At 41.2% G+C, this 12,532-nt stretch overlaps 1 protein-coding gene across 3 annotated transcripts in view; it reads right to left on the bottom strand.

Annotated features, from left to right (window-relative positions):
- Positions 1–2,288: 2,288 nt before the first annotated feature.
- Positions 2,289–12,532, bottom strand: part of pik3cg (phosphatidylinositol-4,5-bisphosphate 3-kinase, catalytic subunit gamma) — a 37,007-nt gene continuing 26,763 nt past the window's right edge. For all 3 annotated transcript variants that reach the window (XM_072558186.1, XM_072558187.1, XM_072558188.1), the window contains exons 7-11: positions 11,862–11,952; positions 11,300–11,430; positions 9,065–9,176; positions 7,662–7,819; positions 2,289–4,553 (exon numbers count right to left, since the gene is read on the bottom strand). In XM_072558186.1, coding sequence (XP_072414287.1) covers positions 4,272–4,553; positions 7,662–7,819; positions 9,065–9,176; positions 11,300–11,430; positions 11,862–11,952 — 774 coding nt within the window. In that variant the 3' untranslated portion in view covers positions 2,289–4,271. The remainder of the gene's footprint in view (positions 4,554–7,661; positions 7,820–9,064; positions 9,177–11,299; positions 11,431–11,861; positions 11,953–12,532) is intronic.

The raw sequence follows: 12,532 nt of genomic DNA, 5'->3' as shown, positions 1-12,532 counted from the left end.
GCTAGTTAAACATGATTTGTCTTCAACAAATCTGTCCTGGATTTTCTTGATTACAGAATCTCAGAACACAGGAAAAGTCTATTGGGCCCATAGTGTCTGCATAGCTCTCCGAGTGAGCAACCTGTTGAGTGCCATTCTTCTGCCTTCTCCTCATAACCCTGCACATTCTTCCTTTTCATATAACTATCTAATACCCTTAAGATACCATGATTGAATATGCCTCCGATAAGCACCAAAACAGCGCATTGCTGAATCAGATCATTTTCTGCATGAAAAAGATTTCCTTGCATCTCTCTTGAATCTTTTACTAATTATTTTTAATCACTTCCCTCATGTTGTCCATTACCTTACCTCTGGGAACATTTTTTTTCATGTTTACTCTGTCCAGATCACTCATGATTTTAAATCCTTTCAGCCTTCCCTTCTCCAAGGAAAACAGTCATAACTCTCTGATCTATCTTCGTAACTGAATTTCCTAAAATCATTCTCAAAAGGATTGAAGAGTGCAGAAATATTTAAGATCCTAATGTTTGCTGCCCAGAAATGTACACAGTATGTCAGTTGAGGCTAAACTAGTGTCCTATTACAAGTTTCCATCCATTCTACAAACTTGCACCTCCTTACAGTTCTACTCATAGTTTACTATTTTTCCAAGTTTTATAATTTTGAAGTTGTGCACTGTACACCATGTCTCGATCATGTACATATAGAACCATATCAGGAAAAACAAAGATTTCAAATCTGACCCTTGGGGAATGCCATTATAAACCTTCCTTCAACCTGAAAAGCATCTCATAATCATTAGTCTAATCCAGTCACACAGCCAACTTTGTATCCATGTTATAACGCAACATTGTTAATTTTGTCCGAAATTTTGTCCCAGGTGGCACAGTGGTTAGCACTGCTGCCTCACAGTGCCAGGGGCCTGGGTTCGATTTCAGCCTCGGGCATGGGTCTGTATGGGTTTGTACGTTCTCCATGTCTGAGTGAGTTTTCTCCAGGTGCTCTGGTTTCCTCCCACAGTCCAAAGATGTGCACGTCAGGTGAATTGGCCATGCTAAATTGCCCATAATGTTAGGTGTATTAGTTAGAGAGAAATGGGTCTGGGTGGGTTACTCTTCGGAGGGTTGGTGTAGACTCATTGGACTGAAGGGCCTGTTTCCACACTGTAGGGAATCTAATCTAATCATTATGATTTCCCACCATTAAAGTTAAATTGATTGGTATTTAGTTACTGGCTTTCTCCTTGCACTGCTCCAGTGTCTATCTTCAGGGATCATGACACTTTTCACAATTCTCCTATTTATTGTGCATTCCCTTGTTTTATTGAGTTAGTTAACTCAGTTGGCTAGTTGCTTAGAATATGGAATAAAACCAACAACACAGGTTGAATCCCCATACCAGCAGTACAGCCCTGGCTCCTCCTCCTCACCTTACCCTACACTTGTGGATTGTTATCCTAAAGTTGTATCTAACCTCTAATGGAGGGAGATGCTTATGGTGCATGTGGACTATGGTTTCTTGCCTTGATTTCTCTCTCCAGGGGTAGGTGGGAATGTGGATTGAGGTTACAATCACATCTGCTGTGATGTTAAGTGGGGGAGCAGGATCAAGGAACAAAATGGGCGGCATGGTGGCACAGTGGCTAGCACTGCTGCCTCACAGCACTAGAGACCTGGGTTCAATTCCCACCTTGGGCGACTGTCTGTGTGGAGTTTGCACATTCTCCCCGTGTCTGCGAGGGTTTCCTCCGGGTGCTCCAGTTTCCTCCCTCAGTCCAAAAAGATGTGCAGGTTAGGTGAATTGGCCGTGCTAAATTGCCCGTAGTGTTAGGTGTTGGGGAATAGGTCTGGGTGGGTTGCTCTTTGGAGGGTCGGTGTGGACTTGTTGAGCCGAAGGGCCTGTTTCCACACTGTAAGTAATCTAAAAAATGATCCACTCCTTATTTGTATATACACAATTTACTTCCCATATACAAAAAACAACCCAATGGGTTTTTTTAAGTGAGGTTGGTCAAGTGATAAATGTTTTGCCAGATCAGGGAGACTTCTTCAAAATAGTTTTGATATCTCAAGCAAAAATCAGGCAGGCACATTGGGAAGGAATGAGTGACAAAATTAGCAGAAAATCAGGAGCTGCTTTTGATTTCCTGTTCGGAGTTCCCAAAGGACGAGCACCAACTACATCAAACGTCACCAACAGGTTTTGCATAACACGGTAACGGATTCTACTCCTTAAGTTGTAACTTTCACCTATCGCAAAGAAATGCAACATGTTTCAAAGCTGCTTTTATTTTTGGTTCATATTGCAACTTACACAGATATTTGCATAATTATTAAAGGAGACCAGTATCTGTAAAAGAGTTGCTAAAATGGTTTGTAGAATGAGGCATTGTGACAGAATTAAACCAGTCGTCATACCACCTGATTCGAAGCAAACAAGGCCCTAAATTGTTGATGGATTGTCTTCACATTCAAGGATTTTAAGGTTCATTTGAAAGAAAGCATGAACAATTTACTGTGGCAGAAAGTAGGGGAAGAAAAATACAGCGAAAGTCCCTGTAATTGTTCTCCTGGGCTGCTCTTAACGACAACACAGAGATTTCCTCGAGAGAAAATTTCAGGGAAATTTCCTGCTTGGAACAGATGATTGTCTTTCCATTTCGTCACTTTAAAGACCGTATGCTTGTAGTACTTTTTCTGTCTTTAAGACTGTCAAAATATCATTCTAGTTCTTCTGAACAGTTTTATTTTCTTTATTCTTTCATGGAGTGTAGCATCATTGACATCTTTTACCCACCGCTAATTATCCTTGAACTGATTGACTTGTTAGACAATTGCAGAGGGCTGTTAAAAATCATCTACATTGCTGTGGGTTTGGCCTGGCATGTAGGTCAAACCACGTAAGAATGGCAAGTTTTCTTTCCTACAGGACATTAGTGAGCCAGATGGGTTTTTATGACAAACATCTATTGTGGTCTATATTCTAAATTTATAATTTAAATTCCACCAAGTGGGATTTGAACCTGTATCTTAAGAATGTTAGCCTTGGCTTCTGAATCTAGTCCACTGACATTACCATTACTGTCTCACCCTAATGATTAATAGAAATAATCAGCTGAACTTTTCCCAGTGATTTCTCATCCTCAGATATAACTTTGAAACCTCTCTCAAAATTAAGGCAGGGCAGAGGGAGAAGTCCCAGAGGACTGGGTGAAATATTGCAAAAATGATCTACCAAGTGAGGTAGCAGAGTGCAGCATTCCAAATGGAGTTTAGAATATGACAGGAGTGTGCAATAGTGGCCCACACTAAAACAGTCTCAGGTTATGGCAGGTGAGCGAAGAATCAGGAGATATCTGCGAGTCTGCCGTATTGGCAGATACAAAGTGCCAACGTGCAACTTCAAAGCTGCACAACCTTCTAAAGTTAAACTGGCAGGTTATTTACCTAGACCCCAAAGACTCAGAAAAATGGCTGGCTGCAAAAGAGCTGTGTCCACCACATCCAGTATGAACACTACTTAAAACACAAGTCAGACAATTGTTGCTACTGGAGCTATTTAAAGTAAGAGTGTTTCTACGGTAATGGGAGGAAGGGTTGAAGTAAAGATAGATTGGGTTTTGTATGTTCATCTATTACTGGGAGTCAGAAGCTAAATGCATATCACAAAACAACAGTTTTTCACAGATCTTTAGTTGATTGTCCGAACAAAGTTGTAAGCCTGCTTCTAAAAATCTCCAGCAGACTTTAGCAAGTGAATAATTCCTTCGAGTGAAAGGAAACTTACATTTGCATGATGCTGAGGACCGAAATTGTTTCAACCCTTCAAAGAGAAGATATCGTTGACCTGAAAGTGTTGGTCAGTACTTTTGCTGTTGTTTTTTTGGAAATAGTAATGCATTTCAAATTTGATTGAAGTGGAACATTGAAAAGCTAGATTCTGAACTATTTTTGACTGAACAAATTGATCTTGGAATACAGGTAGTTCTTCTATAACATGATGGTTGCGTTCTTGTGCAACCCTGTGTTATAGAAAAATCATACTTTGGAAGCAGCACTTAAAATGTTGACAATATAATCACGTTACAACCAACACACGTTTTAAAAGTCCGCGCTTTAGAAACAATGTCCCCAATTCATTAATCGCGTTATAGCGAATTCATGTTAACGAAACGTGTGGTATAGCAGAATGACCTGTAATCTAGATTCCAGAGAGAAATGTTCCCCTACTTCCATGTCTATCACTCTCCATTTTGTATCTTTGAGCAGCTATGCAGAGTGTTTCTCAACCCCCTGTTTTATCCCAAGTACAAGGTGGAGGAACCAGTTGAACTGTACAGTCCATCCCTTGTCCCGACAGATCTCAATCTGGTCCAGAAAGTGCTTCTTAGCCTCTTCCTCATTCTTGCCAACAGTAAGTGTCTCACGAATGTATTCAATGTCCTCTTTGCTGGTTAGTTGTGGCATCCCTGTCATCACCATCATGGAGAAGAGAATAATCAACAGGTTGGTGTGGTGGCGAAGTGCAAGGTAGGCCTTGACACAGATATCCTGTGGAAGGAAATGAAATATGCATCTTTCTTCTTTTCCATTAAGGCTACATTTAACAGAAAATTCACTCTGTCAGACACGACCGTACCTGAGTCGCGATATAAAATAACAAGCATGGATTTTTAATTGTCACAGCCAACATCACGTTACAGCTAGCACACGTTTTAAAAGTTTACGCTTTAGAAACAGTGTCACCAGTTCATCAATTGCAATCGTGAATGCGCGTTATGGCAGAATGACCTGTGAGAGACACTAGTCATGCAGTGATAGTGTCCCTACCTCTAGACCAAAAGGTCCACATTCATGTCCTATTGGCTGCAGAGGTGTGTGTCATAATATATTCAAACAGACGGATTAAAAATATTTTTAAAATTGAATCCAGACTAGCGAGTTTTGAGAAGATTTGTAGCTCAGGTTGAGGTTCTGTATGTAAGTTTGCTCATGGACGTTTCGTCACCATACTAGATAACATCATCAGTGAGGTTCTGGTGAAACACTGGTGTTAGTGATCCGCTTTCTATTTGTGTGTTTAGCTTTCCTTGGGTCAGTGATGTTGTTTCCTGTGGTGACGTCAGTTCCTGTGGTGATGTCATTTCCTGTTCTTTTTCTCAGAGTGTGGTAAATGGGATCCAAGTCAATGTGTTTGTTGGTAGAGTTCTGGTTGGAATGCCACGCTTCTAGGAATTCTCATCCGTGTCTCTGTTTGGTTTGTCCTAGGATGGATATGTTGGCAACATCAACCTGGCCAAGGAAACACTGAATACACTATTAGAACAACCAAAGACACATATACCAAACACCACCAACTTCATCAGCAAGGACAACATTGTCAAGTTAGAGGATCAATGCCTTACTACCCACTTCACTTTCAATAACAAAACCTACAGACAAACCACAACACCCATGGGATCTCCAATATCAGGATTCTTAGCAGAGGCAGTAATGCAGAGATTTGAACAAACAGCTCTGCCAACCATCCAATCCAAACCTTGGGTCCGCTATGTGGATGACACCTTTGTCATCACTAAATAAACTAAACCTTCAAGACCATCAATAATATCCTTATTGGCATAAAATTCACTAAAGAGAAGGAAAACAACAACAGACTGCCATTCCTAGATGTCACAGTAGAGCAAACAGCCAATGGGGAACTTCAAACCAGAGTCTACAGGAAAACAACACATATGGACCAAATACTAAACTACAGAAGCAATCATCCCAACATCCTCAAACGAAGCTGCATTAGAACATTATTTCAACAAGCCACCACACACTGCAGCACAGAGGAAGATCACCTATACACCGCATTCAAAAAGAACGGGTACCCTAGCCACATTCCCCTACATCAAAGATATCTCAGAAATGACTGCCAGACTACTCAGACCTCTTGGCATCATGGTAGCCCACAAACCCACTAACACACTAAAACAGCAGCTAATGAACTTTAAAGACCCCATACAGACAAGCAAAACTAGTGTCATTTACAAAATACCTTGCAAGAACTATAACAAACACTACATTGGACAAACAGACAGAAAAGTAGCCTCCAGGATACATGAAAATCAACTAGCCACAAAAAGTCACGATCCATTCTCACTACCCTTACATACAGATGAGGAAGGACACCACTTCGACTGGGACAACGCATCCATCCTAGGGCAAGCCAGAGACATGCATGAGAATTCCTAGAAGCATGGCATTCCAACCGGAACTCTATCAACAAACATATCGACTTGGACCCCATTTACCATCCTCTGAGAAAACAAACAGGAAATCACCACTGGGACTGATGTCACCATGGGAAATGACATCACCAACCCAAGGAAACCTAAACACACAAATAGAAAGCGGGCCACTAACAGTAGTGCTTCACCGGAGGCTCACTGATGATGTTAGAAGAAAGTGAGGACTGCAGATGCTGGAGATCAGAGCTGAAAAATGTGTTGCTGGAAAAGCGCAGCAGGTCAGGCAGCATCCAAGAAGCAGGAGAATCGACGTTTCGGGCATAAGCCCTTCTTCAGGAATGAGAAGAAGGGCTTGTGCCTGAAACGTTGATTCTCCTGCTCACTGATGTTACCTAGCACAGTGATGAAACGTCTGAAAGTGAACTTTCCAGCTCAGCGAGCAAACTTACATACTGAATCCAGATTCTCAGTTCTTTTCCTTGGATTTAAAATAAAAGGTCAGCAGGATTTGGTCTGATATTCATTGCACAAAGCTGTAGAAGCCCTCAGGAATTTGGGTTCATCCCCTCACATATATCCCTCCCAGCCGATGCCACCCATTAAGTGGTGACAAAGCAGTTCCAGAAATAAAGAGTAAGGTTGATATCCTGTATTGTGAAGAGTACCTCAAAAGTAACAAATGCTGGATACTCTAGTTTTTTTTTCCATTGTCTGTTTAAAAAGCCTCCCAGAATGTGACCAAAATCTCTCATCCATCCCTGCACAGAAACTTGAATTTGAAAATCTATCATAGATTTTGTGCTTTTGTGAGTGCAGATGATTACAGATCTCAGATGAGTTTTGTATTTTCTGAATAATACATCTGTTCCTTGCTGTCCAATAAACTCCACATTCCCTTGTGTGAGGAGGAAGCCGTTTAATGTGAAGCATTATGTTTGCATTTATGTAGCATCTTTGGTGCAGTAACACAGTCAAAGATGCATGGTGGAAGATTTCAGACAAAGTTTAATTTGAAGATTTGGATAGGTTATCAAAAACTTGATCAAAGTGATATGATATCTTAAACAAGGAAGCAAGGGGAGAGGAATTTTAGAGCTTCAGCCCTGATGGTTGAAGTCATAGCCATCAATGTCAGACTGAATCAATCAAGACTACTCAAGAGGTCAGAGTTGGAGAAACAGCGTTCCTTTTAGGATATAAGATTGGAGCAGGTCACCGAGATGGGGGGAGGGAGAGGCCATGAAGGGACTGGAACATGAAAATAGGAAGTTTAAAACTGGGATACTGCTGGATTGGGTGCCAGTCTAGAGCAGTGAGCACTGGAGTGTTGGTAGAATAGGACTTGGTATGAGCCGGATGTAGGCAGTCGGCCAGGAAAGTCACTTTGTAATCTGTCAGGTGATCCAGCATTAGATTCACATACCTGAAACTTCTGGAAATGTTGGCTTGTCTTCTTGCCGGATGTGCCCATCACAAAGAGAAAGTCAGGAGTGAGAACAAAAGGCACTCTCTCTTTATTGATTCCCAGGAAGCTTTTGTAGTTCCCAAGAATATGACCAAAATCAATATGGAAAAGATTTCCTGAATGGAATAAAGCAGAAAGTTGTGAATTTTCCTGTTGGTGCAAGTGTTCATAATCCTCTCATGAGTATTAATGAGGCTATCAAACTAACCGGCAGTAGGATCAGTAACTAATTAACATCAATTTAAGATAATTACCAAAAGAACCACAGAGAGAATTGTTTTATCCAGTAACAGCATTCTTGCATGCATTGACAGACTGGTAGAAACAGACTCTGTCATAATTTTCAAAAGGGATTTGGATAAATACCTAAAACATTCAATTTACAAAGCCTAGTGGAAATAATACTCCTAATTGCATAGACAAATACCATGGGCCAAATGGCTAAAGACCTCCTGTGGAACATGGTATCATCAGAAGAGATGTGATGAAGGTGCAAAAACTGGGAGAATGGGCTGGAGTGTTTATAGGAAGTGGATGTGAGGATGTATCATCGAGGTAATAGTGGGAGTCGGTGTGTTTGTAGTGTAGCCTGTCTCTAGAAATGGAAACTATGTCAAGGAAGGGAGGAATCAGAGATGAACCAGATGAAGGTGAGAGCAGGGTGGAAATTGAAAGCAAAATTGATAATTTTTTCCATTCTGGATGACAGATTGATCATACCATCATTGTACTGGAGAATGAGTTATGGGTAGGATTGGAACAAGGAATTTTCCACGTACTCCACAAAGGGACAGGGATAACTGAGGAAAGCCATTTGGCCCATGGTATTTGTCTATGCAATTAGGAGTATTATTTCCACTAGGCTTTGTAAATTGAATGTTTTAGGTATTTATCCAAATCCCTTTTGAAAGTTATGACAGAGTCTGTTTCTACCAGTCTGTCAATGCATGCAAGAATGCTCTTACTGGATAAAACAATTGTCAAAAAAGCCAAAAGAGAGATGAGGAGAAACTTTTTTAATTATGCAGTGAATTATATTAAATCAGCAAGCTGCCTCATAAGGTACTGAATTCAATTGTAATTTTTAAAAGAAAATACGACAAATACTTGAAGGAAGAAAAAGTTTGTAAGTCCGTGACTTAAGAGTGGGTCAGTCTGACTTAACGGATAGCTCTTTCAAACAGTGGGAACCAGCATGATGTGCCAAAATGTTTTCTTCATTGCTTAATACTTCTTCAAATCCTCTTCCTTCCAATAAATCAGTGCAGATTGTCAATGGAATAGAGACCTGTGTGTCTTCGCATCACTGAAGCCTTCTGAGGAACACATATAAATCACCCGATTAGACACTACACACTCACCTGACTCTGTGATCATGATGTTGTCATTGTGCCTGTCTCCTATGCCCAGGATGTAGGTTGCAACACAATACCCAGCACATGAGTAAACAAACCTTTCAACAGCTGACTGGAACTGCAACATCAATAACGAATGGTTTCAGTTTGCATACTTTAACAGGCATTTATAATATGAAACACCATAACAAAAGAGGCCATCCAGCCCAGTTACATCAGAAAGTGTCAAATAGTTAACACAAATCATCCAAAAATAAACAGTGCCAGAAAAATGCTGGTAATATTTGCTTTGACAGAGAGATATTGTGATGGCAGCAGACACGTGTCCACCTGTGACACAAGGTACCATTATCAATAAGGCAGAATACATCCGGGAAGACACACTGATGGCTCATTCTATCTAATGGTCATTTTATTCAAACTTTATGAATATCAATTTTGACATTAAGTTGCGGCCCATATGGTTTTGGTAAGGTACCAGATGCCCATCCAGTATTCATTACCATCACCAGTGAGTTGATATAATACCCATTTGGTGCTGAGGAAAGCAGTGAGGCAGGCTAGTTTCTAATAGTTTTGAGCAGATTCAGCAACTCTGCTGGTCTTACATCCTTGAACTACTACAGCAAACTTGCCCACTACCTGCAAATAGTTAAGATTCCTGTCATTCAGTCTGCTAGTCATGAACTAGTCTATTAGCAGTGAGCTGATCCAGTACCCAGTTAATAGTCCTCTGTAACTAGGGCTGGACAGAAGATTTTATTTAACTTGACCATTGATTAGATTCCCTACAGTATGCAAGCAGGCCCTTCGGCCCAACAAGTCCACACCAACCCTCCGAAGAGTAACCCACCCAGACCCATTCCCATACTCTATATTTGCCCTGACGAATGGGCAATTTAGCATGGCCAATTCACCTAACCTGCACACCTTTGAATTGGAGGAGGAAACTGGAGCAACGGAGGAAACCCACTAAGACACGAGAATGTGCAACTCCACACAGACAGTCGCCCAAGGCAGGGATCGAACCTGAGTCCCTGGTGCTGTGAGGCAGCAGTGCCAGCGACTCAGCCACTGTGCTGCCCCTCTTCCACATTATATTCACTGTGGTCAGATAATGGGGTGGCTCAGTAGTTAGCATTGCTGCCTCAGAGCACCGGGGACTTGAATTCAATTCCACCCTGAGGCTGTATGGAGCAACACACATTCTCCCTGTGTCTGCGTGGGTCTCCTCTGGGTGGTTTCCTCCCACAGTCCAAAGATGTGCAGATTAGGTAGATTGGGCATGCTAAATTGTCTGTTGGGATCCTGAGATATGTAGTTTAGGTGGATTAACCATGGGAAATGCAGGGTGATCGGGTTTGTGGGGGGGGGGGGGGAATTATGAGTTCTGGCTGGGATGCTCTTTGGAAAGTCAGCATGAAGATGATGGGCCAAATGACCTGCTTCCACATTGCAGGGGTTCTATGAGGAAGGTGAGACTTAAGCTTTCACCTTCTGGCTCAGAGGTGGAGACTACCCATGCACCTGGTATTTCGAGATGGTCTCCCATCCAAGTACTAACCATACCTAAGTTTACTTAACCTCCAAGATCAGACAACATAAGACATTTTCAATATACCATGGCTAAAGTACTTTGAATCAAACTGTCCGGCCATGTTGTGAGACACATGCAGCTCAGGTGAGAGTTGAACCCAGACCTTCGAGCCCACAGGCAAGGAGAGTCCACAATGTTTCAAAAGTCCTAAGGCAGCCATTTTGTATTCTGTGCTTAACAATCATTCAACATGTAACGGACAAAATTTACTGTAAAATCACTAACCAGCCAGAAACAAATGATTGAATCAGTCGCTTAATTATTTTGCAATTGGAGAATACTTAACTGATCAAGTAGTTATCAAATTGGAAACATTCTGATATCTGTGAATTTAAAAGTATTAACTAGCTGCAACAAGCTTTATTGTGGGAATAGGAGCAGTCAGGTACTGAGAATGAATCTCTATTTTGCACTTGGCCATCTGGAGCAGGTGCATGGTAAAAGCAACAGGGATTTGCATGAACCTAGATAAAATTATGAAGTGTCTTTTATTCTCCCCTGCAGAGTAGACACAAATTGTCCAAACCAATGAAATTAAGCCATTGGCCACTAACAACAGCTTTGATTCAACATGAGGTAATGCTAATTCAGGAGATTAAAAAGTCAGATAATGTAAATCTCTTGTGAAAGTTTACATCATTTACCTTGTCTTCAATCGGACACTTGTCTTTCAGCCAGTGATTCAACACTTCATCCTTAAATGCCCCTGTGTTGCCGACTGTGCTCTGTTGAATCTTAGCAATGGTTGTGGCATCTTTCACAATCTGAATCATTCCTGCAGAAGTACAACACTTTGGATTTGTGATCTTGCACAGAATTAAATGACACTGCTAAACCAGGCATTCATGCCTCAGATGGGTTCACCATTGTATGTTGACAATATTATCAGTCACTGGCCTCAAATTGAACACAGGATAAAACACTGGAATCTAGTGGACAAGGGTCTACTGCACAGCTATTTTTGCACATAATGCAAGAGATGCTATCACTGTGAACCTTTCAATATAACACTGCCCATTGCTAATTCCATTTCCCACATGAACCATTGTCAATCGTTGCCAAATTCATTGCTCAAAGTGACTTTGAGCCCATTGGTCTGTGTTTCATTGGAACCCTGGTCCCACAGGCCAGTTTATAAATCATCCAGTTCTTAAAAAAGTAGAATAGAGTTAGAGGCCAGAGGCCAAAATAAAGCTTTTTTCTTACCGATTTTGTTTCCTGTTGCAATGCACCCATACGGCAAAAGACAAAGATCCAAAGATTCCATCTCCCAGATTGAATCCATAATAAGAAGGATCTGTGGATAGATTAAAACATTGTTTCACTTATCAAAATATTATTCAAAGCAGAAACCCCATGCAGCATCATGAAACAATTGTTGTTCCAAGCACTGTTCACTTCTCCCACATGAACAAGCCCCTTTGTAGAGTTCCCTGTGGAACTGGGTTACTCTCTTTAGTATGAGCCAGGTATGTCATTGCCCCTACACCCCGCTTCCCCCATCCTACAATACATATGGTAAACTCATCTGGATCAGCTTATGCTCTAAACCATTTTGATTAGTAGAATAGAGAGGCAAAGCTGCAAAACTAGTAAATGTTGGTCGTTAGAAATTTGGGTAATCTTGCTCATGAACCACAGACAGTGAACAAGTATGTATGGTAAACAATTCATTAGGCACGTGGTATGTTAGGTTTTTATTGCAAATGGTTGGAATATAAAATGTAAGAGCTCAACTGTAGAGTACGAGAGAAGGTGGTTATATTGAACATGTTTCAGGCACTGGTTCAGCCTCAGCTTGAGAACTGCATCCAGTTCTGGGCACCGTACTTTAGGAAGGATGTGAAGACATTGGACAGGATACAGAAACGATTCAC

The sequence above is a fragment of the Chiloscyllium punctatum genome, chromosome 39 (assembly GCF_047496795.1).
Source record: "Chiloscyllium punctatum isolate Juve2018m chromosome 39, sChiPun1.3, whole genome shotgun sequence".
NCBI lineage: Eukaryota > Metazoa > Chordata > Chondrichthyes > Orectolobiformes > Hemiscylliidae > Chiloscyllium > Chiloscyllium punctatum.
This window is presented reverse-complemented; position numbering and strand designations above follow the sequence as displayed.